At 45.9% G+C, this 26,581-nt stretch overlaps 3 protein-coding genes and 2 non-coding genes across 5 annotated transcripts; all 5 read left to right on the plus strand.

Moving 5' to 3' along the window:
- Positions 1-1,170: 1,170 nt before the first annotated feature.
- On the plus strand, positions 1,171-1,243 carry TRNAG-GCC (transfer RNA glycine (anticodon GCC)). Its single transcript has one exon. It is a non-coding gene; the product is annotated as a tRNA-Gly (tRNA).
- Positions 1,244-9,797: 8,554 nt separating this feature from the next.
- On the plus strand, positions 9,798-9,869 carry TRNAE-UUC (transfer RNA glutamic acid (anticodon UUC)). The gene has a single exon. It is a non-coding gene; the product is annotated as a tRNA-Glu (tRNA).
- Positions 9,870-10,465: 596 nt separating this feature from the next.
- Positions 10,466-12,688, plus strand: LOC139889709 (uncharacterized). The gene is made up of 3 exons (XM_071872644.1): positions 10,466-10,559; positions 10,701-11,234; positions 12,570-12,688. Exons 1-3 carry the CDS (start codon positions 10,466-10,468, stop codon positions 12,686-12,688), a joined length of 747 nt encoding a protein of 248 aa, XP_071728745.1.
- Positions 12,689-16,764: 4,076 nt separating this feature from the next.
- LOC139894566 (cytochrome c oxidase subunit 2-like) lies at positions 16,765-18,543 on the plus strand. The gene has a single exon (XM_071877920.1). The coding sequence runs from the start codon at positions 17,336-17,338 to the stop codon at positions 18,413-18,415; it is 1,080 nt and encodes a 359-aa protein (XP_071734021.1). The 5' UTR covers positions 16,765-17,335; the 3' UTR covers positions 18,416-18,543.
- A 3,208-nt stretch (positions 18,544-21,751) lies between these two features.
- Positions 21,752-23,069, plus strand: LOC139893096 (uncharacterized). The gene has a single exon (XM_071876233.1). It carries the CDS (start codon positions 21,972-21,974, stop codon positions 23,067-23,069), a length of 1,098 nt encoding a protein of 365 aa, XP_071732334.1. The 5' UTR covers positions 21,752-21,971.
- Positions 23,070-26,581: the final 3,512 nt, after the last annotated feature.

Raw genomic sequence — 26,581 nt, forward strand, 5'->3', positions numbered from 1 at the left:
AGCTCTTGAAGGGGGAAGCACATAACTAATAGGGTTCAGGCTTCTACGATTCATGTTATCCCCCCGAAGCCCCTATCGCCTGCCTGGAACCCCTGAATTCACTCTTTAACTAGAGGAAGCGCCTAAAAGGAAGCAACTGGGCTAGACTGCTGATCTTATGGAGTAGTCTGACCCTGGGAAAGAGACTGTAATCGCTGCCGAGAATAAACATGCTGTGCCGGGTGACTGGAATCCTCTGAGGTCAGCTGAACAGGCTGACAATCGGCAGAAGATGCTGAGCAAAGCTGCTTGAAGCGTGAGGCTGATCCGTAACATCAACTGCAGAAGAATGCGGTTAGAGTTGATGAACAGGAGAAGGCCGCAATACATCTCCATCATCATTCTCCCCCGGGGCTTATTAATTAGGTTAAGGAAAATATGAAGCGCCCCCATTAAAGAGAACATTCAAGGATACATCGAGTCTCTTGGATTTCACGTCATAGCGTCTATACCCGGACTGAGCATATCCAAGAAAGACACAAGTGGTTTCCTTGGGGACAATTTCTCTCTTAACTGCGCAGGAATATGAACAAAAGACGTGCATCCAAACACTCAAAAATGCCTATAGTACTGCTCCAGTAAGAAGTTCGTGAGGTGCCGCTGCAGCTTCTTCCCTCTCTCTTCCCCCAAAAAAGGATAGAGATGCCCCGTCCCTTCTTTATGCACATCCATATACATAGCCAGACACAAAGGTGTACAATCCGGTAAAAATCTGCGGTTCTTTAAGTTCATTCACTGTAGGTTCTCTTACTTGCTCTAGTGGCTGGCAAAGGCCAACCGAGAGGGGAGAACGAATGGCTCAGGAATCGACTGGTTCCGAGCAGACTCGTGGAGCTGCAGTTTGGATTATCGTAGAAAGAATAAGAGGAGCCGTCTTAGGAAATGACTTAACTTAAAAGACAGATGACGCCCCAGCTTGACTCGAGATCAAGACTCCTTACAGCTCGCACCAATAGCGGAGCGGCCGGAGATTGATTGAAAAGGCGCAGCCCTGCCGCCCCCCTAGTCGCCTACCTACTCGTGTTCGTAGCTTGATCGGAGGTCAAGACTGTGGTCCGGCGGAAAAACAGAAGTCGTCCGTATCAAGTGATACGTGAATTGCTCAGTAGTGCTTCGCCACTACCGTAGCTGGCGGAAATAGCTTAATTGGTAGAGCATAGCCTTGCCAAGGCTGAGGTTGAGGGTTCAAGTCCCTCCTTCCGCTCCCGGCTTCGTCGTTTAGTGGTAACGAGTGTGCGCCATAGGGGTGAGCAGCAAGCAGCCCCTTGTATAGGGTTCCAAACCTATCTTCCTAATAAGAAGAAAGGGGCAAGCCAAAACCTAGTCCTAACAAGTTGCTGGCTTTTCATCAGCCCTTGCGCGCTAGCCTTTTTGACTAGTAAGGGGCTGCTAGTTGTAGCGCGCATTGTACTAGTGAATAGGAAAAGCGAATTGAGATTACTAATGACGGATGGAGGTTGAGGATAGAACATGTTCGGTCCCTCGCCCTTATCTCCTTCGCCGGAGACTGCAAATGATGGGAATCCTATCGATAAAGAAGAGGTATAAGCATCGCCTCTCGATCCAATCCGTCTTCCCTGGCCTCCCCAAAACACTCTTGATACGAAAGAGACCTCCCGCCATAGAGAAGAGATCTAAAGTCTGGGTCCCCTCGATCACCCTCCCTTGGACCTGAACTGGTCGAGAGAGATGAACCCGCACCACATTCTATAACCTTCGAGCCGAAAGCCCCAACTAGAGATGGAATTCCAGAACCTAAACCACTCCGTTGAGAGCTCCGTGACTCGTTCAAGGGAAGGTCCACCAATGATTGCCATTCTCCCCCTATCTGTCTCTTGATCCCTCATTCGACTAATCAGTGATCCCTGGGCCTACCTAACACAGATGTCCCTGAAATAGGGGATTGTTTGATCGGAAAGCTCGGGCAGGAGTAGGACATTCCATACAATTCCGATTCGCTAGCCTCTCCATTTTTTCATCGGGGTGAATTCTAAGGTTCCTTATTCCGGTTGTAAAGCGGAAGAAGAGGGAGAAGGGGCACAGCCCCACCAGCAGCCCACGTTTCCGACCCGAAAGGAATTGCAAATGAAAGAAGAATCTGTGTGCACTATCCATGGAGTGGAGTGACTATTCTGAATCTCCTCTTCTCTATCTCCCCCTTTTTTGCCTTCGGCTATTACCGGCTGGCAACGCTTGGCCCAACATTGGATTTGTTTGAAAACAATACAAGCAAGGTGGCGTTCATTCAATCAAAGCTTTTATGCCCTAGCACTAATGACTCTCTTTGGAAAGAAAGGAATGCAGGGAACAAGTCTTTCCTTTCCACTGGTTCTTGAAAGCTCTCAATCCCCGCTTCTCCCATATTGATTCTCCTTCTCGCATCGGTTCTGCATCAGATAATGAGCCCATGCGCAAACTTTCTCTTTTATTGTATTGGCGCCCGATAGGTAGGCTATTAGATTGAGTCGAAAGCCCACCCATAAAGGTTCCGATTCGAGCGAGAGCCCAAACGGGGGAGGCGAGAACATCTTGATCGAAAGCTCCACTGTTCTGGATAGTGAGAAAGACTTTTTCAAATTTGATCAAATCGATCGATCATTTTTGAATATCTTAGGTGGGCCAACCGACCGACCGAGTTGGGCTGGGCGTCCATGTCACAGAACCTTTCTCTAGCCAAGAATCCCATTATTGATCGAATCGAGGCGGATCCAATTCATTGGCAAATGAAAAACCTACCGTTTTCACACTCAGAAAAACCTAGAAAAGAGGAAGAGTCACTAAGACAAGAGCTAGGTAAGCAAGCAAGAAGGAGAGGCTAGAAAAGGCAGGGGCTCTCCATCTCTAGGAAGATTGTGTCCAGGATCTGGTAATCTAAAGCCTTGCTTCTCCTGGTCGGCTCGTATTAGCCTGTGCTTTATTACAGGTAGTCATTCCCCCGTTCCTTTAGTCTTTTCAACGGTACTTGAATCTTAAGTCGCGGTCATGTCTCGCCCCCCCGGTATAGTGACCGGTTCCATGTTTTCCCCGAATTTCATCAGTTCCAGGCTCAAGTGCCTGTTCATCCATCTTCATTCCAAAGGCGAGCATATCCATTGAGTGACTGTAACTGCTATCGTTTACAGTCAATAGTTCTTAACCAACCTAGAGCTTTATAAAGCTTTAAGAGAGAATAGGGAGTAAGGGGGACCTTCGCTTCATTAGAAATTGGACCCGGACCTTCTTTCTTCTCCTGCGGAGCCCTGATAAAGTAACCGGCGGCAGGTTAGTACAGTTCTCCTGCTTGCGGATTTTTCCCTGCGCTGATTCAGGAGCCTTCTTCTTTAGTCTAGGATTCTAAAAAATAAAAAGAAGCGGCTGGGCGAGAACAAGAAGGGGTCGTCGTCCGGCGGCCGTCTACTAAGCGAAGAGCCGCTCGCTTCCTTCCTTTTATTCGCACATAAGATGTGCAGGTAGCCTAGGGGAAGAGAAGCAAGCTAGCCCCGCCTACCTCCCATCTATATCTATAGGCGGCAATGGTAAGAGCTGGTAAGCATGGTAACTGTATCGGCGGCCGGGGCCGGTGCTCCGCGTTCTATCTAGGTTCCGCTCTTATGTACGCCCGGGAACCTCTTCAATAGAAGAACCCGTGTGAGTGGGAAGGGATTGAATCATTCATTCATCTTTTATGTCTTCTTCCGTGATCCATTTCATGTCAACTCTAATTAGTTATAAAAAGGCCTACTTTACAAAGGGAACGTAGTTTCCCGGGAACCAAAAGGTTCCCGGTAACCGGCCGCACCGGCCCGGGAACCTTCGTTACCGTCAGCATTTGGTACTCTCTCGATAGCTTCAATAGTTCACTGAAAGCTTTGGTGTAACGAACCGCAAGCCCTTCAGAAAGACATAATAAAAAAAAGATAAGAAAGGTTTGGTTACGGGAACCAACGGTGACGAAGGTTACCTACTTTCGGTGGACGTGGAGCCAACGAGTTCAGTCGAACAGCGTAACGAGTCTAAGGTTACAGAAGCGTTCGCCAACTTTGATAGGCATAGCATTGCAAGCAAATAGAGCAGAGAGCTTACCCTTTCTTTCTATTAGAGTCGTGAGCTTGTTGTAGTCGGTCCTAAAGGGAGAACCCTTCTGCTTACTTGCTATATCCCCGCGTCCTTGCACGGCTCGGCTCGTTCTTCGAGCCCTGCTTCCCCCTTCCCCCTCTCCCCGTTCTACCGTCCAAAACTGGCCATATGGAGTATAGCCAAGTGGTAAGGCATCGGTTTTTGGTACCGGCATGCAAAGGTTCGAATCCTTTTACTCCAGATTATGAACACCCGATCGGATCTGTCAAAAACGAGCTGACGACTACAGGGGAAGCGGCTGACTGCAGTCCCTGAGCCCAGCTTGTAGCAAGCCAAAAGTTTGACTTGAGCCTACTTTGCTAAGAGAAGAGAGAGAAGGAAAAGACAGACGGCAGAAAGCAATCCTTCCAACCGCGGAGTTGAACACAACACTGACTTCGGCCAGTTTCTTTCATCAATCTCCTGGCCCTTGCTTAACTCCTTGTTCCGTAAACCGGTCGCTGGTTGATCTGATCGGACCCCGGACACGCGAGAGCCCAGCCCGAGAGGAATGCATGGTTCCCCGGCGCTTCATGGGACGGACGTTCGCAGTCCCCCTCCCTCTAATCTAAGCCTACCTCGCTCGCCCAGGCCTGCCGGCACAATAATGGAATGATGGAGCTAATCTGCTTGCTTGTGCAGGCGATGACCGCTCGGCTAGGGCGCGACAGAGGAGCTTCGAGTGACGGGCTGTCGAAGAGCAAAGAACAAGGTCACTCGAAGCTCTGCCCTTTGCTTTGCCCCGTGCTGTCTTCCTCCAGTTGCCCCCACCCAATAGGCCTGCAGTCAATTGCCCTTCTCGTTCTCATCAAACAAAAGACAATCGCCTTTTGCCGGCAAGCTAGCCTCGCCTACCTCATCTATAGGCATTTCTATCCGCCCGCGCGCGAGATCAGATCGACTACTCTACTACCATCATGCCGAATTTCTTCAATAGGACGGAAAATGAATAGCTTATTCATAATCTTAGAGGCCCTGCACCGCTGCATTCAATTGCTCTGTCATAAAGAAAGGGAAGGAAATCTTTTTTTGATCAATCGCCTGAACCTGCCTTTCTTTCTTTGCCAGGAGGGGTGGGCCAATCACTAATGGATCTCTCAACGAGAGCCTCATTCTGTCTAGAGGACATTTCTTAGGTTTAGGTGGATCCGGTTGATTATGCGATTCGGTAGATGATTCGGAAGTTGGTTCAGCGATAGATGTAGTCGATGGGCTAAATCGTCGAACTCCTCATTGCCCCAATCTTCCCTGTAGGCTCCCTGCTCCGCCAGCGCGACAACTGTCCGAATCATTTGATGCTTCTTCTCACTGAGCAGCCCCTCGACTTCTACTTCAGGTTCGGGGAGCTCCGGCAGGGGAACTTGAGTCTCAGCAGAACCTTCCCTTTTTTTATCTCTCCTTTCCCGCGAATTTGATCCATTTTGCTCAGTTGGGGAGCGGAGGTACCCCCGAGCGGTGGCTGGGCAGTGATCTTTGTGGTAGCGGGGGGAAGGGCACAACCCCGACCAGCCGGCCTGTACTGCTAAAGAAAAAGGGCTATGGAGATGAATGCCAGTCTTGATTTGACTAGGTTAGAGAAGATGATGGTAAGACTAATCCAATCAGCGGAAACCATATCCAAAGGCATGTCTGCAATGCGTTCGGCATTCCTCCAATCCCAAGTAGCTCCTTTGTCACTCTACAATCCTCCTAACTTCAGTTATCCAATATTCGCCTTCATAAATCAACATCAGTCCCCTTCCAACAATTCAAAAAATCCATATGCCAGTCACAATACCCATATTAGGTGGATCATGATGCAGAAACTGAGGCCCGAAATGCATATAATATTGCTATGGCTTCTCACCCCCCGTCTTCCTCTTTCGAAATACGCTACTCCATGAGCCCCGTAAGGGAAGGAGTAAATGGTCATTCCTCGATTCTCGATGGGTCTGCTTCTTCCCGTCATCTCAGCTCTCGCCATTTCAACCCATATCTAATGTAGCCCACAGCTCGCCCCAAACCCTACCAGCTTTCCAGGCCATTCAATCCCCGTCATTCCATTTTAGCTCACCTTGCAAGCGGGAAAGCTTCTATCTCTTATAGAGAATAAACATAGGGGAAAGAGAACTACAAGAAGTCTACAACCTTACTAATAACTAAGAAAGGTGCTTTCCTTTACTAATGCAAGACTCCTCTCATTCTCAAAGTAGCTGTCTCCGTCCCGCTATTCCTGCTTCTGGAATAGAGTAAGCTTCTCTTCTTTCTCTGCCTCTCCTCTGGTTTAGAACCCCCAAATCCACAATGACAATGATTGCTTCAAGGTCCACCTCTTAATAGAAGACACGATCCATCTTCTCTTGAATCTCGACATTTCATCCAAAGAATAGAAAATGGTTACCACATGCCGATTGGAGAACGTATTCCCTTCCCAGCTATTAGTGAAACAGGGGCCACCACTCTAATACGAATCGAAAGAATCACTATCGGGTTTGGTACCAACCAAGATTCTCGTGGTTGAAATACCATCAATTTTGAATAGTTATTAGAGCTTCTAATTAAGTCGATTAAAATAATCTTCTGATTCAATCAGTCTTATCTCGTTCATGCTCCTCACCTGAGAAGCATTTCACTAACCACCTGAGGAGCAGTAACAAGTACCTCCCTTGGGGTCGGGTAGCTACAGTCACACACAGTTCCTGTGCACAGTAAGACAGTAGCAGCAGTAGCTACTGTAGCGTAAGACAGTCACTCTCACAAGTATGGTTTAAACAATGTTCTATCGGTTTGACCAGGTTTAACAAGTTTGAAACATAGGGTAGATGGTCTAGCTACCCAACTGTAGCTGCAGTAGCTACACTGTACCTCCTTAGCCGGTAGCCGGTAGCCAGTAGCCAGTAGCCAGTGGGTAGGAAACCTTGCCCGCCAACTAAAAAGAGCGATTGAGAGTGGATTTCAGGTTCGATAGTGTCGAGAAGGTATTAGCCACCGGTGACCGTACTTTCGTAAAAGCACCATTGGGCGGTGGTTCCTCTTCTCTTCTTCCTCTTGAACCTCGAACAAAAAAAAGATCTCGCCATCAGCTCGACTAAGAGTTCCGAATCAAAAAAGTCAACTGAACTTTACTTAAGACGAAGGAACCGAGTGCCAAAAAAAACGGTTTCGCTTCAAACTACTAGTAATTAAGACTAAAAGTAAGGAAGTCCTTTTCTTGACTTGGCCTGCGTTCATTATACCTACCCCCAGAACTTTATTTCAATCTCAACAAAGAAATGAAAGCATAACTCTTTGCTTGTTGTCCTCTTACTTACTCAGGGGTCTCTCGGGTGTCTGATCCGATCAGTCTCGTGATGAAGAGAATTCCGATCTTCCACTAAGAAAGGTCTCGTCACGACAACTCAATTTGTCCGGTAAACTACTAGGGGCTCCCCATGGTCTAGTAAAAGGGAGGGGAGATTTGCCCCTCATCCGGGGGTTCATTTCATTCATTATGAACTAAAAAAGGTCTTAATTCATAGAATTCATGATCGGCCATTTCATTTGTGCTTTCAGCAAGTAGGCGACGCGAATCTATTTCTATGCTTCAATCGGATACCAATTGCTTGGATGCGTTTGAAGCCTCGAGATGACTTGCATGCAGAAAAAATTCTAGGTTTGTCTTCTGTCTCCGTAACAAATGGTCCATTTATTGATGGGCGAACGACGGGGATTGAACCCGCGCGTGGTGGATTCACAATCCACTGCCTTGATCCACTTGGCTACATCCGCCCCTACCCCCGCACAGGTTTCAGTCTCTATCTACGATCAGATCCTTTCTGAACTCCCCTATGACCGCTATCAAAGAGAAGCTTTTTCCTATACTATAGTTGCAAGTCTATTGTTCTCTTTCCGAATTAGGTGAAACAAAGCTTCAAACAAAGAGGTTGGGCTGTTCACTTCATTGATTTGACTTCACTTTACTTAAAAGAGAGGGGCCGGGCGGGCAGTAAAGGCTCACTTAGTAGACAGCGAGCGAGCAGCAAGCACCTACTCCTATCAAAATGAAAAGCAGCAAGCTGAACTTGAATTGAAGAAGCGAGCCTCTATCAGAGAAAGGAAAGCCGTTGCGCGTTAGCGCATCCGTTTTCTTGCTCGTTAGCGCCCTTCCTTCAGCTGGCTTCGCCTTATCTATTCATCTCTTTTTTCAAATGGAGATTTAGGGATCTCTCTTGTTCATAGATCTTGAAACCGGAAGAACCAACACTTAAAGGGTGTAAGCAACGGAAGGTTCTCACCCTGTCCCCGACATTGTTCTCCGACGATGTCCCCTGGGCGAAAGGGGACACCATTCTCTTTCTTTCTTCAATCGTTCCGATCAGGACAAGTGGGTTGGTTCGTTTCGTCCTCCTATCTACGCAATTCTCTGTCTTCGTTCGTGATCATGTTGGGCGAAAGGTAGTTGTAGAGGAGCGGCTGTGAAAGGGCTCTTCCCCCCTTTCCATTGAAGTAGGGAGGGCTTCCTTCCCCACCATTCCGGCCTATTATTGATAGGGATTTTACCGATGCTGAAGGTAGCTTGCTTACCAAGCCACCCACCTGAGAAGCTGGTCGCTAGAAAGAAGCGACGAGGAAGCGAAGCTGTCTACGAAGCTTTGCTTCTCCCCCTGTAGTCGTAATACTCGGCTCGTCGATACTTTGATTCAAAAGGTAACCGATGGTTCCCGACTTTCTCTGGTTTCCGCAACCGTAACCCTTTTTCCGATTACATAAACTTTTTTTTTTTGAATAGCGATACGCTCTAAAAAAAGTGAAGGATAAGCAACCATTCTAGAAGCGGTAGCTTCCCGCCTCCTTCATTCCTACTGCCTCCTTCGGTGAGAAGTTCCCTTCCTTTTTCTTTTTAGAAAAATGGGTCTGCTCAGCAAACGTACAAAGTGGACCGCTGTTTGGCTGACCCCCTTCTTCCCATTCGGGTTGGGTTGACCCAGAAGTACAGTAAGAAGGAATGGAACCGCTTGAGAGTCGTCTGAAGTTCACACTTGGGTAAAGACGACTGACTTTGGAAACGGAACACGAACCAATTTCAGCTATTCCGGCTTCTTATTGAGCGTAGCGAAATCAAGGTTTATGAGAAAGTCAGCGAAGTTTCTATGATGTTCTACCTTTGCGTAGTCTCGGTCCACAGTGACAGTGGAAGGCTCCGCACCTGAGCCTCGTTAGACTCAGCAGAAGTGTAAGGTGTAAGTGAAGAGAATAGAAGAGATGAAGTCCGCCCCTTAGCCTAGTCTATCTCCACAGCTGACGCAACTCCGTCCCGACGTCTCACTACTACTTAATTAATTAACGGCTACACTTTTTCATAACCTGAGCTTTCCTTAACCAGTTGACCTTACTTCGTAACCTTAGCCTCCCTTTCTTTATAGTTCGACTAAGTGACTTCGTAACCGAAACCTGCTTTTTTTCTTACTGTAGCATAGGCCTTCGCCACTTCAAACGGGCGCTTCGCCCCTCTTTTTTTTTATTAGAAAGAGCGGGGCCTTACTTATTCAGGGGGGTGGGGGAACCCGTAGGAAGGGGGGACGAACCGCCGAATTGACATCTGAAATCGCCAACATGAACACAAACGAAATCTTTAATTTCGTATAGAAAGAAAACGAACCGCTTCTATTCTCGGAGCCCACGGAGCGGTATATGAAGAATTTTTGGTCCCTTTCGTCCAGTGGTTAGGACATCGTCTTTTCATGTCGAAGACACGGGTTCGATTCCCGTAAGGGATAGGTACTCATTCCCGGCCGCTTTCAGTTAGTGTTCATTGCTGAGTGATCGCTCGCTATCTGGCTGGAAAAGGTGGTCCGGAAGCTTCCTCTCTCCCAGCAAGCAAGATGAGATCACCACTTCTCTCGGACTTCCTTTACTTCGTAACCTTAGCTTTAGATGTCCTTTCATAGATTCTCGAACCTCCACATAATATCCATGCATGCGTTCTTTCTCTCCTCCCCTCAGCCATAGAGTCATCTTTCCCCCCCCCCTTTTTCTTTTGATTTTCTTTTTTTGCAATAAATAGCGAAAGCGAGACGATAGTTCTCTGTCGGGTGAGAGAAGAGATAGAGCACGGTATTCTCACGGGCCGAAGTGCAAAGCCCGGTAGCCTATCCGTAGTTCGGAAGGAAGCCCCCTATGGTCCAAATCAAGTTGCTACTTTCCCTCTGCGCTTATAAGTAGATAAGGTCAGACTTTGCTTGCTCTGAGACATCTTGAAAAGGGAAATCCAATATCAAAATGGAAATGTTTGAAATTGCTCCTTGACCCAAGAAAGGAACGAACGGGATTCGGAGCTTGCTGACCCTTATACACAGATGGGGATATAGAGAAAATGGTTATTCCTACATCACAACCTAAAAATCTTGACCCAATCATTGCGGGTATCCTTGAGGAGGGCCGGAACTTCCTACAAACAGAGTGGAGTGGTAAAGGCGAATGAGCCGGTTTACCCAATTAGGAACAAAAGCATGAAATTGCTTGATGGTTCTTGGTTTACGAGAATTTATTATGCTGATGGTCTATCTACAATCATCCCCTATGCCCCAATTCGATCTGATTCAGGGCAGGAGCAGGCCGTGTATTATCTCAGCAGGGCCTTACAGGGCCTAAGAAGAATTATTCGCCGATCGAGAAGATGTGCTTATCGCTCTACTTTGCAGCAACCAAGCTCCGACACTACTTCCTTTCCACAACAGTGTTGGTAATTGCTCGAACGGACCTGATTAAGTATATGCTGACCAGACCCGTGTTGAAGGGGAGAATTGGGAAGTGGATCCTAGGGCTATCCGAGTTCACTTTTCGGTACGTTCCTATAAAGGCGGTCAAAGGACAGGCATTTGCAGACTTCTTGGCAGATCATGCCATGAATGTTTTCGAACCAGTGGAGCTCGATGAAGAAGTCCTCGCCTTTGCAGAGGTGGTTCCATGGACTCTCTACTTCGATGGATCTAGCACTTTGGGGGCTGCAGGGGCCGGAGTGGTATTAATATCACCTTCAGGCCAGGCCCCACAAGCTGCTAAAAGATTGAAGTTTCAAACCTGGCGGTATCACCGCTTAGGAAAAACTGCTTTCGTGCGGTCTCTTTCTTTTTCGGATGAAGGTGAGTGGCAAAGTCTGGTTCAACTAAGGAGTAGGTCGTCCTATCTGATAGAGCGGGTAATGCTCAAATTCTTTTTTTTCGTATTTGGGGTTGACGCCGAGAAAGACTAAAGACGGGAGAGCACGCACAGACATCCTCGGGAAAGCACTAATGAACTACGCCATCCCTGACACTTATGCGGTGAGATACCAACCATCCGATATCGCCCACAAAGCTAAGAGGCCACTGGCACCGAATAATACCCATAAAGAACGCTAAGGTGCGAGCTAGGAGACTGTCTTATTCATAGCACAAGGGCAGATGGCATGGCTTACTCTTTTGGCTAGGTCTAGTTCGGATAGTCCTCCTCCGGCTAGCATGCAAATGAATAGATGATGATGCGGGCTAGTGGTTGGGGTATGCAAGTTAGGACTGATTGAATTTGTAGCACGGGTAGACGCGTAGGATAGTAACTACTCTTTTCCGGATACTGCATGAGACGAACAGTTCAATCCATGGGAGCAGTTGAGGGAGCTAGCCAGGCAGGAGTGGGAGAGCTTGGGCTGTCTTAGTGAGTAGCTTGGCTTGCTGTCAGCATCTCGGAATTCAAAGAAAGGTTCAGACGGCTGAGTGCAACCAAGAACTTTTTCATTCCAAGGCATTGTTGATAGAAGGAATTAGCCTATTCGCAACTTCCTTTGGCGGGTACAATAACCTTCCTTGATCCCTTTGGAAATTCCCAACACTTCTCACCTCCGCTCCCTCAAAAGAGAAAGAGAGAAACTGTGAAACTAAGGTGATTTCTTACTCATTCCCTTTCCCTCGGGATGTGAACTGAGATTAGGTAGTGGTAGTGGTTACAGCGAGAGTCCTAACTCATTCCCTCGTTGCTCACAATCTGACTTATCCTAGGTAGGTTACTGGTATTCCACGGGTTTTTGTTGGTTCATTTTCCCTCTTTAATTGAAGAACTCAAGAACCGGTAAAGAATAAGCGATGGACCTTCCTTTATACGTGTTTCGAATTACTCAAGACCAGCAGGGCATCCATATTTCTCATCTTGGGAAATTTCCCTAGGTCAACCTTTGCTTCACAGGGTAAGACCAGGAATAACAGATGCCGGTCTGCTTTCTCTGTTCTACAACCCACCCATAAGGGTATAGGGAATGATGGGTGGGGCACCAATCACTAGGGATTGCCCATAGAAGGGTTTCCAGGTACTGATGATCTAGGCCATTCCTTTAAGCTGGGAATCGTGGATTGGTCATACGAGATCCTAGAAAAAAGGATTGTTGAATACTAGGGCTAGGAAGAGATTAGCGATGCCTGTCTATCATTGCCCTGTTTGAGGATCAGATCCTCGTGACCCCATGGCCGATTGTGGGTTAATCCACCCCAAGTTCAAAGCGAACCTGGAAGGAAATGAGAGGGAAGAACCCATTTCCAGCACGAGCCAATCCGATAACGGAGAATGAGATCCTTTGAGCCCGGTGGTAAGGTCCAGTTATTTACACAGCCTTACACCACAAGGCTATACAACCTAGAGTTGCTTGATGCAGTGCCTTATGGTTGAACTTGCTCCACAAAGTCCCAGGAAACATTGATTTGGTTGATTTAGATGGAACCCGGACGGATCGACCTCTTGTCCTTCTTTCCGGGGCTTTCGTCTTTTTTCCTTTCCGGTTGGTCCTCCTTTGTCTTGTCGATAGAAGGTGCAAGCATCCCGGTCGGTGTAGAGTAAACCGGATTTCCAGCTCTGTATGGGTGAACCAGGACGGATAAAATCAAACCCGAACATGGAATGAAATCGTCTTTGATAATCTTTAAATTCAAAGAAAGATGGCCATAGGTTCGAATCACATAGCCTCAGTGTAATGAAGGATAACCCAGCCAAGATAGAGGGACGAGGCCAATAAGAAGGCAGAAGTTTCATACAAAGGTGCCTTTAACTGGCTAGGAAATGTGCTTCCTCCGGCTTCAAATCCCTATGAACTATACCATAGGGATGAGGACAAGCGAAGGAGCTGATAGGTGGAGGAGGTTTCCATTTCAGAGCTTCCGAGACGCTTCAGCAGCTTCCGAAAAAAAAGCCTTATTCCCTTTTGACGTATACTTTTCAGAACTGGGAGCAGTAATTGAATCAATCCTTCTTTTTTATAATGAGAAGAGGGGTGTATAATGAAAACTTCCTCATCAATCCCGAAGGTTTGCTACCTCCTTTATCTGAAGCAAGTCTTACTCACCCTGGAGAAGCGTCCTCTTTTGTTACATAGTTGCAGATTTTACCCCAAACACTCGCCTCATCTTCACTGCTTAAGAAAAACTGGAAGGATTTGCCCCTAAACGGATAACTGTAAGGGACCTACAAACCCAAGCACAGGCCATAGACTTTCTCAGGCAGCGTATATTGACTTCTTCCTTTGCCATCACTTTCCCTATCAGACTTCGAGCCACTTCATCTATGCCATCAAACTCTTCAAAATCAGCCTTCCTTGACTACCTGTCTTTCTTCTACTAGTTCGGGTGGAAACCCTGATCAGGCGGGTGGCCTAGCTAACCCCTTTCTTCGTGCTTTTACGAAAGATCGCTTCGCTTGCCATTGAACGGATCACAGGAAATCACCCAGCAGATAGAATCCGGAAAGAGCCAAGACAAAGATACTACAGCAGCATTGCACACATTAAGACACCTACGGTTTAGAGAATGACCAGGTCTTACACACCTAAACAAGAAAGACATAAAAGAAATGCCTAACATGGCACTCCCGTGGCAGCTCTGAGAAAGATAGGAGTGAGAGTGTCTCTTGAGTAGAGTAGACTTCCCCTCAGCCTCTAAACTCATGCACAAAAGAGAGTGGATCGCCTTTAAAGTAAGAGTTTTTCTCATTTCTTTAAGATAAGTAAGTTAGAAAGCCGATTCCTGTCCTTTTCTTATATTAGCGAAAACTCTTCTTTCCTAAAATCTTTCAGTTTCTTTATAGTTTCAAATTGTTATCCAGGAAAACGGCTTTTTTTGGTAGAATATGCAATATGGGGGTCAAAACTAGCGATTTCAGCATTATCAACGACAAAATGCAAGAAAGAACTAATGCTTACGCCCTGCTCTCGCTACTCTTATGTTGATTACCGAGACAAGGAAGAAAGATATGTTGGAATCGGATAACTATCAACAATAAAGAAATGATTCCACTTTTGCAGCCTTTCCAGTTCTTTATCCTTCACATTTCTTTACGGCTCGAGGGGAGAGAATAGAAGCAAGCATTTCCCGTTCAGTCGGTAATGAATCAATACGCAGGGCTACTCTCTTCCATGGGAAAGGCAAGTATTGGTTGGGTTTGCTCTTTCCATAGGCTACTTTCCAGAAGATCCTCAAGGTAGATATGCTTTTCTTCTCAGAAAAGACCATCCTTTTTGGGGCTATTAGGTTACAAAGATGTCTGTCGACTTTTCTCTAGCTGAGAGAGATGGTAGGCTCGTAAAGGCATGAAGTGAGCCTCTACAGGGGCTGCTAAGCAGGCTTTCATCAAGATGATAAGGGACGAAGTGACTCGACCAACGGGAGAGGAGATGAATAGGGCGATTCGAGCGATCTTCCCTTTCGACGTAGCGCGTAACACTTGCTGGGGCGGCGCTTGCCTACAACCCAGATTCTTCGTCGGTAGAATAGATTGATTCGAGGAGTACTGATGATATTCTTGAAGTCATCTCACCGTTTGAGGAGGGAGGGAACGGTTGTACTAGAAGGGCTTACGATACCGATAAGAGTAAGACAAGAGCGACTTCTTTTTCGGTCACTGGTCTAGTTCCAGCAGGGGTAGGACAGGAGTACCAGTAAGCAAAAGGACTTCTTTGGGAACTCCATTGACTTGCTTACACTACCGGGAGTCTCCTGCGCTTGAAGGGGTAAAGGGATTTCGGGGCTATCCCCTTCTAATTCATGATACATTCAGCCCTCTATCCATTGGGATGCTCATAAGAACCTCCGTTTTACCTTCACAGATTCCTATTCTATTCGCTAGAAAGTGAAAGGGTCCTTTAGCATTCCGAGTTATTTCAAAAGATTTTGCTTTAGTAGAAAGAACTTATAGTAAGATATCCGTAAACCACTGATATGCCTCACTTTCAAAGCGTAAACTCTTGTAATGGAAGGCTGTTGCAGTAACTAAAACATCTTTGACTTCTTTTGTTAGGAAGACTAGCGGATCTTTCGAAATGAAAGTACCACTATTTGGCACAGGGTTGATAAAATAGCCAGCCAGCCAACCTGTAAGCTAGTAGTTTGGTTGATAAAGAGAAGGAAACCGGCCTATAAACCAGTCAAAGACTACCGCTTTAGTTATAAATTAGACATGGAAGTACGCTCACTGCTTCATCAAAGAGAGGTGTCAGCTTAATCCATTGCCGGAAATCCTTCCTGCTGTCTGCGCTTTCCACTGTAATCTAACCCATCTTTATGCCTACTTACTCTGTGGGAAGTCTCATAGAATCATAGTGGAAAGTACTGATACAACATAGTAATGGATCTTTGTCCTAAAGGGAGAAATCAGTTAGGTTCTTAGTAGCAGTGGGTATTGGTACTTCCAACGAAGTCAACTTAGATAAGGTTCTAGCTATGGTATCCTCTCTTTAAAGTCGAAATCAGGATGTATTAATTATTTCTATTTGAGTTGCCCCTTTCCTCTCTTTCCCTTTGATCACCGACCCTGACTTTCAATCTTGGCCCTGTGATCCTTCCCCCTCCCCCCTTCCCGTGGTTGAGAACCCCTGCCTTTCTTACTAGATTTCCTGTTGATGGGGAAGGCTTGGCAAAGAAGCTTGTGTCGGAAGAGAAGTGGAAAACTAAGCTGTTCGGGCTTAACTTGAACCTGATTGCCCTAGTAGGAGTCAGAATAAGGTTGAGGCTTGTCTTCAAGAACTGACATCTCGGATCTTGCCATTGCCAGGAGCATGGATGCCGAGAATGCCCTCAGTCTATGTCTGTCTAATATAGATAGGCTTTAAGAAAAAAAAAAAAGGCAAGTAAGCCGTAAGCCAAAAAGAAAGGCTTTTAAGGATCTTCGACTGCTTATAAATAAGCTAATAACAGATCTTTTGCGTCTTTCGAGATGACTCCCTTATTTCCTCCTTAGGAGCTAATCTCTTCTTGACTTGAAAGCCTTCTTCCCGGATTCCTCAACCTAGGATAGATCAATTGACTGTGTAAGCTCTCTAAGGTAGCTATCTATCTTTAATGAGGTTCCTAGTGGAGTCATTCTAATCTTCCCATGGTTCTAACCGGGCGCTTATACTAGTGACATTCTATCATCCTGTCTCACTATATCAAGATTAGTAATAATAAATACCTTTCATCCTAGTTGTTCTCTTTCCTCTAGGCTAGAGAATATCTTCTTTCTAGATGTATTTCTTACTTAAATGGGAGAGAAAAAAGGACTGTAAGCATCTAGTTTGTGATAGCTTCCAGTCGAAGTACCAGCCCCAGGGTTTAGACTATCAGTGCTTTGAGTGTCATCTCATCTGCCCTCCTCTAATCTTCTGTCTCTTCGAGCTGTACCAAAAAAAGAAGTTTCAGGGATTCAATTTGTGATATTACTTATTCTTACTTAACGAGTTACTTACTCAATAGAGAATCTAGTATCAAGAAGAAAATCTTTATTACCTTTTGTATTTGTAGTTAAGATAGTATAAGATTTCAAGAGCCAGGGGTAGTAGGACTAAAGTAAAGCAAGCAAGGCCTAAAAGGCAAGGTGCTCAGGTAAAGGCTAAGCTTAGTTGGATGAGTCCCTACAACTTATTTAATTCAAAATTTTCTTAGCAACGAATACGTTTTGAACCCTTTCGAGTGAGAGCTCAGGGATATGATTCCCAGAGAGAATTTCAATCTGAAGAAGGCAACTCATCTCCTTAGCAAGAAAGTGAATCCATTAATAAAGCACTACTGACTGATTATACAGTCTGTTTTTCAAGGGAACTCGAAATCTCGTAAGTAAGAGAAGACTGACGCCCAAAAATCCCATATCTTTTTTGGTTGGACCAAGCAAATCAGTCTTCCTGAATTGGAAGAGCAAGAACAAGTCTCTCCATTTTTTTGGGGGAGCAGAGCAGTCAAAGAATGAAACAGATCAAATGATTGTTCTAGAATGGCTATTTCTCACAATTGCTCCTTGTGATGCAGCGGAACCATGGCAATTAGGATCTCAAGACGCAGCAACACCTATGATGCAAGGAATAATAGACTTACATCACGATATCTTTTTCTTCCTCATTCTGATTTTGGTTTTCGTATCACGGATCTTGGTTCGCGCTTTATGGCATTTCCGAAAAGAAAAAAATCCAATCCCGCAAAGGATTGTTCATGGAACTACTATCGAGATTCTTTGGACCATATTTCCTAGTATCATCCTGATGTTCATTGCTATACCATCATTTGCTCTCTTATACTCAATGGACGAGGTAGTAGTAAATCCAGCCATTACTATCAAAGCTATTGGACATCAATGGTATTGGACCTATGAGTATTCGGACTATAACAGTTCCGATGAACAGTCACTCACTTTTGACAGTTATATGATTCCAGAAGATGATCTAGAATTGGGTCAATTACGTTTATTAGAAGTGGACAATCGAGTGGTTGTACCAGCCAAAAGTCATCTACGTATTATTGTAGCATCTGCTGATGTACTTCATAGTTGGGCTGTACCTACTCGTCCTGCGATAGCCTGGTGCGACGCGGGGAACCCCTCCCCCCCTAGTCCACCAGGCCGCCTACCTCTTCCTCAACCGGAGACGCCGCCGGTACCTGACCCGGTCCCCGTCGTGATCCCCCGATTGCCCCAACCGCTACTCTCTGATGAAGAGAGAAGTGCAATCCTCTATCAGAGATACTTGGGCAACAATTTGGGAGGGAGCGATAACCTTCTACGTCTGGTCTCCACTATAGACGCTCAATTGCTAGTGGAGCGATACGTAGAAGCTGCCTTAGTGGATGATGGGTTCCATCCACAGGCCGTACTCAACGGGTACCGGGACATCCGGGGCTCCCTCCATTATCCACAAGGTCGTCTTTTGAGTGTGCGTACGTACGAATCGTACGTCACTCAAATCAGGGAGCTTGGGACCCGGGGGAGCGTGCCGTATCGGCGTGTTCTAAGAGCGATCCATCGGGATCTGCTCTTACCACGTCGGATCGGCAACCGGTGGGTTTGAGGGCCGGCAACAAAACCGAAAATGCATTCCTTTTCTGTTCCTATATATACGGACACTTCGTCTTTATTGTTCCACTAGCTAGGATCAAATTCTCAGATGTCCCTTTCATTATTACAACCTTCTTTTTTGATGTCAAAGACCAGAAGCTACGCGAAAATTTTCATTGGATCTCGGTTGTTCTTAACAGCGATGGCTATTCATTTAAGTCTTCGGGTAGCACCACTAGACCTTCAACAAGGTGGAAATTCTCGGATTCCTTATGTACACGTTCCTGCGGCTCGGATGAGTATTCTTGTTTATATCGCTACGGCTATAAACACGTTCTTGTTCCTATTAACAAAACATCCCCTTTTTCTTCGCTCTTTCGGAACCGGTACAGAAATGGGTGCTTTTTCTACGTTGTTTACCTTAGTTACTGGGGGGTTTCGGGGAAGACCTATGTGGGGCACCTTTTGGGTGTGGGATGCTCGTTTAACCTCTGTATTAATCTCGTTCCTTATTTACATGGGTGCACTGTGTTTTCAAAAGCTTCCTATCGAACCGGCTCCTATTTCAATCCGTGTTGGACCGATCGATATACCAATAATCAAGTCTTCAGTCAACTGGTGGAATACATCGCATCAACCTGGGAGCATTAGCCGATATGGTACATCAATACATGTTCCTATGCCCATTCCAATCTTGTCTAACTTTGCTAACTCCCCCTTCTCAACCCGTATCTTGTTCGTTCTGGAAACACGTCTTCTTATTCCATCTTTTCTCGAATCTCCTTTAACGGAAGAAATAGAAGCCCAAGAAGGAATACCAAAACCTAGTTCACTCGCTGAGTCTCTCTCATCCATGGCTGAATGGTTAAAGCGCCCAACCGGGCAAATTCGTAGGTTCGATTCCTGCTGGATGCACTTTTTACGTTCAGTTCAATCGCTGCTCACGGAATTGATACATATAGCTCGCCCTTATAGCTTATGGGGCACTTCACTCGCTCAACACTCGTTCAAAACATCCACTCTTTCTTCACTCGCTAGGGAAAGATAAAGGATAGATGACTGAAAATCCCGCTTAGAGATCGCAAAACTATAGTCAGAGTAGGAGTTCCCATCCGTCGAGGCCTCGTTTTACCTGCCCTTGGGACTGGAACTGATTGGTTGCTTGTTGTGACAGCCAAGGTCTGAACATTGTCCCACTTCCCTCATCGGGTTCCTCTCTGTTCATCATGGGGTTGTTGGGATAAAGGTGGGTTTGAGACGCGCGGGTACTCTTGATGCGAAAGGATATGGATCTAGAAGCCGAGATCAAAGCGTTAGTTCAAGATAAGAGCCCTTACGAACCAAGGCTTCTAAAGTTGCCGGAGGGTCCATCCTCAAGAATGGCCTAAGATGGTCAGAAGCATTCCTAACAATGCTAGCCACAGCGGAATACTCCGGCAAAACGGGTCGCCATTTCGCGGAATCGAACGCCCTAAGAGGAAGATTTCATTTGCTTTCTGTTTCGTGGAACGAAGTTGATCCATGGTCATCGGGATGTCTATGTTGAAAGAGAACCTAACCTGAAGAGTCATTGGTTTTCCAGGCCGGAAAATGAAGTAAACAACTCAGGTGGACAAGAGGCGAACCACTCAGCTGATGAGTCAGCTATACTTTTTTTAAAATAGCCTAATGAGGAGACGATCGTAACCTCTGAGCTCAAAGATGGAAAGCAGACTCCTTTTTTCAGGTTTTGCATAGCTTCCCAAGCGCCCGGCTTTCTTTTTGGGTTCCGAAAGGCAGAGTAGCTTCAGCATCGAGTAGGGTATGGGATAGAGTTCGAGTGAGGCATCCACCATAGATTGCGGAACTTTCGAGATGCTTCCTTGCGAAAGCCAACGGAGTCTGTACTGTAACTCAACCTTCTCATCCATGGAAGGATTCCTTATTCGATGATAAATGTCAATCGAGGGCACCCTCATTTCCAGAGAGAGAATCAGGCTGCACAGAAGGGGGAAAGCCCTCCTACTGAGCAAGATCATTAATTAATATTAATAAGGAAGCACTTAACTTAGGGCAGCCAGTCTCACTTCACACAGCACAGCGCCTTGCTATTTGCATTCATCCTTGTAACTTACCGAAGCGAGGATCTCGTGCTATCATTGAACGGCTACCGAACCGCCATACTCAGGTAACCGGTCTAGGTTCCAAGTACATCAACACCCCATAGCTACTTAGGGCCGCAACGCAATAAGGCTTTTCGCTCTAGTTGGGCAATGCAAGGAGGCCTCTTTCGCCATTCTTTCTAAATGATAAACTATTATTAGTTCAGTTCGGTAGAACATCGATGAGAGGAGAATTTTTTCACAGAAGCATATGATTGCCCCTCAATCGCCAGGTGGCTCGCTCCAGGTGCATGAGTAGCTTTGCTGGCTTTTATACGAAAGGTACCGGCCTCTTTCAGTGGTTCTTGCTTGCTCTTTAAAGCTGATCTGGTGCTGTCTCGTTCCTTCAGTTTGTTCTGATTCCGATGAAGGATACTATATTCCGCCTACACAACTACCTTGCTTGGTGGTTCAAAATGGAAGTCTAGGTATCTGCTTAAGTGGTCTGCTCGTACCGTTCCAAAAAGAGCTGCGCTGACAGGCTTGAAAATGTGTTTCCGGGCTCACATGTCTAAATTTCAGCGAGATAGGGTGCGGATAGGTGGAATGGGATGGGTATCATGCTTAGTTGTCAGTTACAGGCAAGGACGAAGGAAATGAGTTTACAGACTCTGGAGTTGGGGCTCGTTTTCATTGATACTGAGGGAAAGACTTGTGTGATGGATGCTCTTGATGCCACTTGACTTGCTTCTTCCTTCGTTAACATCAAAAGGGAGTGTATTAAAGAGAGTGAAATTGAGTGGTAGTTTAGGTCACTCTCAAAGGATATCTGCTTTGGCTGAGGTGCCTGTGAATGGGAATGAGCCCGCAACCGGGACTCTACACACAGAATAAGGCAACCTATCTCAATCAGCTAGAGCCATTGCAATTCATCCACTACAAGCTTACCGGACTAGAGATCCTATCCCTCTCTACCTTACCAGGACTCTACCTAAGGCCTAAGTAAGGCCGACTGAGTCAACGAGTTAAAGAGGACAACAAGAAGCAGAAGACCAAGAAAGAGGTATTACGCAAAAAGGGGCAGGCTATATTAGCTAATGTCTCTCAGCAGGATGCCCCACACGGAACCAATCGAAGGAGATGAGAAGGTCTCGTAGATTGGGGTAGCAGTAGCTGGTCGTAGTTACTTTATATATAAAATGGATTTAAGCCTCGTTAAATAATGAAATTCTGATCTAATAATTAAATAGAAGAAGAACGGAGAAAGATCGGATTTGCTAAATGAAGGTGTAGAAGTGGCTGTAGTCGAACAATAGTAAGGAGAATTCGCTTAGTCTTCCGGTTCAGAAGTCTACTTAGTTTCACTAAATGCTTATTAATGAGATGAGTTGCTTAACACAGTAAAGTCGTAAGACAAAGAAAAGCGTAGGTAACCATCTGATATGTGAGAAGACCGTAAGTAACTCAGTGCTCCATATGTATAAGTAAATGAAAGCGGTATTCCCCCTTATATCTAAAATAAGTAGAATCATGGAATTCTCTCCGAGAGCTGCTGAACTAACGACTCTATTAGAAAGTAGAATTAGCAACTTTTACACGAATTTTCAAGTGGATGAGATTGGTCGAGTGGTCTCAGTTGGAGATGGGATTGCACGTGTTTATGGGTTGAACGAGATTCAAGCTGGGGAAATGGTTGAATTTGCCAGCGGTGTGAAAGGAATAGCCTTGAATCTTGAGAATGAGAATGTAGGGATTGTTGTCTTTGGTAGTGATACTGCTATTAAAGAAGGAGATCTTGTCAAGCGCACTGACTCTATTGTGGATGTCCCCGCGGGGAAGGTTAGAACGCGCCATCGCGGATTGTCTACAAGAATTGGTTGCTTTTTATTATTCTTTTTAATAATAATTTCCCTTTTTCTTGCGATCGCCTTCCCCGCCGTTTTTGTATCACTTTGCAAAAGCGGTGTCTCTCTTGGTGCGCGGGCTTTCGCGGACTTTTTCTTGAAGAGTTTGGGGGTCGCTGTGCCTGTCCCGGTCAAGCTTTTCTTAGTTTTAGTGTTTTCCTCCTTGAAGATGGAAATGAATTCCTCCGAGAGTTGGGGGGAATACATACAGACATCAACGGAAGGCACCTCGACCGCTTCTGCTGATGCAGGGGCCGGACCCAATACGGTGTCAGACTCGACTGAGGGGCCAGCTAGCCCCGGTCGCTTTCCATACGAACCTGATGAGCGGGTCGGGGGCGATTCCGTCTTGTCCATACAAAGACGACTCTTAGCTTCGAATCCCTTGCCTAGTGCCGAAGAAATAGACTTCGCCCGTATGCAAGCGGAAGACCTCTTCGAGGTCAAGGTTCAGATCATTCAGCGAATGCAAGTTCTTTATCCGACGGGGGATTGGATGCGGAAGGGAGCTCGCGCTCTCGACTCCCCCAATAGCGCTACAGGGGAGTCGTCCTTGAGAAGGCTCTATAGCCTTCTGGAGGATCTCGATCAGTACGGGAGGACCTCTAGAACTTTCTTTTCATTGAGCGAAAAAGTAGCCCTGAGAAAAGAGAGTCTTGACGCGGAATCTAGGGAGTCTTGATCCGTAATCTGATCAGTATAGGTGGCTTTTTTATTGATAAAGTAAAAGGAGGTTATTCAGTAGCCATCGCGGGTTTCATTACTTTTATTCCATTCTGTCCTCTCATAAGAGGAAGGATATCGAATGATCAATTCACCATTGAGAGCATTAAGCCCAAAAGGACGAATATTGTGGTGTTCTAACAGCAGCAGTCAAACGGGGGCGTGAATGCGAGATGCCAGCGGAAAAGAAAAGGATAGAAGCTGGAGACTGGCCTATATTCCTACTAATGTGATCCCCATTACTTCAAATATGTTCTACACTACGATATATTGCTCTGATTTACAATTCTCTTTTTTGAAGCAGATAGTTCACAGTGCTCATTCTATCGATACAGGGAAAAAAAAGAATAATGTTTACACTCCATTTTCATTACGAAGATGTATCACGTCAGGATCCGTTGCTCAAACCGAATCACGCCAACGTTATGGAAGTTCCTGGATCGTGTAAAATAAGAGTAGTACCAAAGGCAGCACCTTCTGATTTCATAATCAAAAATGGAAAATTGGCTATGGAGATTCCGTGCGGTCAGAAATTAATACAGACACAAAGGGCTTCGACAGGAAAGTCGTTTCGATCCAATTCATTCTTGGGGTCAAATAAAGACAAAAAAGGATATGTCAGTGACCTAGCACGGCAAAGCACTCTCCGAGGCCCTGGAATGTCTCATTTTTTGGTAAGAATCTCCGCAGTAATGTCTCTGTTAGATTTTCCGGTCGAAATACGGGAAAAGTCCATTCAATTCTTGATGGAAATGGAGTTTTGCGAATTCTCCCCGGAACTGGAAGATCATTTCGAGATCTTCGAACATATTCGAGGGTTCAATGTCACTATTGTAACTTCGGCCAACACACAAGATGAGACTTTACCACCGTGGAGCGGCTTTTTTCAAAAAGATGAGGGGGAAAGTCAGTAAGATGTCGGAGAAGCAAAATATACGAGATCACAAACGTAGATTGCTCGCGGCTAAGTATGAATTGAGACGAAAGCTTTATCAATTTGTAAAGATACCGATCGATCTAGTGATATGCGGGACAAACATCGTTAGAATTTGTCCAAGTTGCCAAGAAATAGTTCCTTTGCACGAGTAAGAAACCGATGTATTTCCACGGGTCGCCCTCGTTCCGTATATAAGTTCTTTCGAATTTCTCGTCTCGTTTTTCGTGGATTAGCATCTCGGGGTCCTTTGATGGGCATAAAGAAGTCGTCTTGGTAGCATCAAACCAATAGAACAAGGGTTAGCTCTGCAGCTGGTCTACAAGCAAGGTAAGTAGGTCCATGCGACCGAACCCGGATGTACCCTTTAGCCGCGAGGGGAACCGGGTAAACAAAGTCGCGATCAGAATGAATGGTAGTTCGCTGGGCCTGTCTTTTGCTCCCAGAGGTGCTGGTTCGAATCCAGTTCGTGACAACCACAAAGCCTTTGATCATAGAATATCTCGGGACCCCCGCTGGTAAATACGGGGCTCTGGCAGCTGCACTTTTTTTTTATGATGCATCGAATGCTTCCTCTGCTTTCAGTAAAAATCCCAAATATTCTCGAGGCACTCTTTCTCTTACTCTTATAGCGCTCTTTCCTTCGAGCTAGCCGGAAGAGATCCATTTCTTTTGTCTGTAAGAGAAAAGGCGCTTATTCCATGAAATAGGAGCGCAGCGGAATCATGAACAAACAAGAACAGCCACTTCCTTATCTACGCTATTGACTTTCCTCCCCTCGTGGGAAGTAGCAAGAGCCTTTATCTAATCTACTATTGAACCATCTCACCTGAAAGTCAGTCGCTACCTTAAGGCATGCCTTGACTCCACTCGATGGGGCTTGCTTTCCTAAAGAGAAGACGAAGAGGATGACACTGGGGATCGTTCTTACTTAAAGAAATTCCCATGAGCTGCCTTGAGCTGGTAACTCCAAAATCGACGATTCTTGGCCACTGACTTACTGCTTTCACTCAAATGCCACTGATGCGTAAGACATTGAGTTGGACTACTTTCCTTCTGGTAATGCCTTTCCCTGTGGTCACCTTGCCCTTCTACTTATTGGCTTGGCTATTTCGAAGGATTCGCTTCGGCGGGTGATTGAACTAAAAAAGAATTTTTGAAAGTGGCACTCCTTCCTTGCTTCTTACCCCGTAGTGGGATATTTTTTGACAATCGGTCGTGGATTCCCTGGCTTGGCTAGGAACCTAGTCCCTTCTTGTGACAACAGAAGAGAAGGAATTGCCTTTTTTCTCTCTTTTTCGCCTTTGGCCTGGTCAAAGCAAAAAAGCCACTACCAACTATGATTTCCACGAAATGCTAGTCGAAGATCCACTATTTACTTATTTCTAATAAGATAGGACCATCGGAAAGAAAGTCAAGTAGAATCCCGTGCTTTCGGGTGATTCCGCATTCAAATGCTACCCACGTGAATGCTAGTCGAATCCGTATGCCCAAACCACATAAGATAAGCTAAGCAGCTAGATCGATTCCAAACGTGTGATTAGTAGCTGATGCAGAAAAAAGAAGAACAGCTTCTTCTTCTATCCATTCTGCCTCAGATCCAATCTGACTGCACTGACGAAAGAACAATGTCCGCCCTGATCACCCATGTGACAGATGGTGACTCCTTCATCGCATCCTTTGCTGAGGTAGAGTGCCTGAAAGAGAAAGAAGAGCTTACTAAGCCAAAAAGCGGAATATAGAGCCAAACATGCGGTTTTTTCTCGTCAAGCAGCAAGAAAATCCTGGGAAAAAGGTAGGGTAGAATCGCCGAGTCGTCTAGCACCGTTCCCTGCCTCAACTCCACAATCACAATCATTTGTGAATAAAAAAGGTGGTTTGCTGCTGTCCCCGGCATTGGAAAGACCTGACAAAGAATCCAACTATTGGGAAATGTGCTATATGGAGGTTTTTTTTTATGATTGTTGACGTACTGACTCATGCTCAGGATCCGCTTATGGTGGTTCGGCTTGCTTCTCTGTTGGCATTTCCTAGACCCAAGACCGACTAATATTATAATACTGCATGCAGAATGGATAGCACAGGTCGGAGGGGAAGAAGAAGGGAAGAGTACGATGGGAGGGGCCTAGGAAGATGTTCAACAACCATCTCCTTTCCGTCCAGAATGTAGTGTAGAAAAGAAAAGAATCTTTCCTGCTTCAGAGCTATTCAGAGCTAATAGGATAGGTATTCTATTTGAAAGAAGGGGGCTACCCTAAGGTGGGATAGTGTGTCAGTAAACACGCAGTGGTTTAGGGCAAAGACCTCTAGACAGGACAGATTCCATTCTGGGTTCCACCCGCTTCCAGTCGAGTTCTATAGATTCCGATAGAGTCACCGCTCGCTTTTGCTCTTGACAAGATGCCCTAGTCCTTTTGGTAAGCGTAAGCATTTCGTAAGCAGAAAAAACTAGATATGAAACTCCCGGTATCAGTTACAATGCTCACTATTACGGATCCCACGACGACAGCTCCCGCTGAAGCAATTGTTGCTGCGGA

Source organism: Rutidosis leptorrhynchoides, chromosome 2, assembly GCF_046630445.1.
Source record: "Rutidosis leptorrhynchoides isolate AG116_Rl617_1_P2 chromosome 2, CSIRO_AGI_Rlap_v1, whole genome shotgun sequence".
NCBI classification, from domain to species: Eukaryota; Viridiplantae; Streptophyta; class Magnoliopsida; order Asterales; family Asteraceae; genus Rutidosis; species Rutidosis leptorrhynchoides.

Coding starts and splice junctions, on each gene's coding strand:
- LOC139893096 (XM_071876233.1), top strand. CDS start 21,972: ATGAAAGCGGTATTCCCCCTTATATCTAAAATAAGTAGAATCATGGAA.
- LOC139894566 (XM_071877920.1), top strand. CDS start 17,336: ATGATTGTTCTAGAATGGCTATTTCTCACAATTGCTCCTTGTGATGCA.
- LOC139889709 (XM_071872644.1), top strand. CDS start 10,466: ATGGTTATTCCTACATCACAACCTAAAAATCTTGACCCAATCATTGCG. Junction 10,560..10,700: donor CCTACAAACAGAGTGGAGTG/GTAAAGGCGAAT, acceptor GATTCAGGGCAG/GAGCAGGCCGTGTATTATCT. Junction 11,235..12,569: donor TCTTTCTTTTTCGGATGAAG/GTGAGTGGCAAA, acceptor TTTGAGGATCAG/ATCCTCGTGACCCCATGGCC.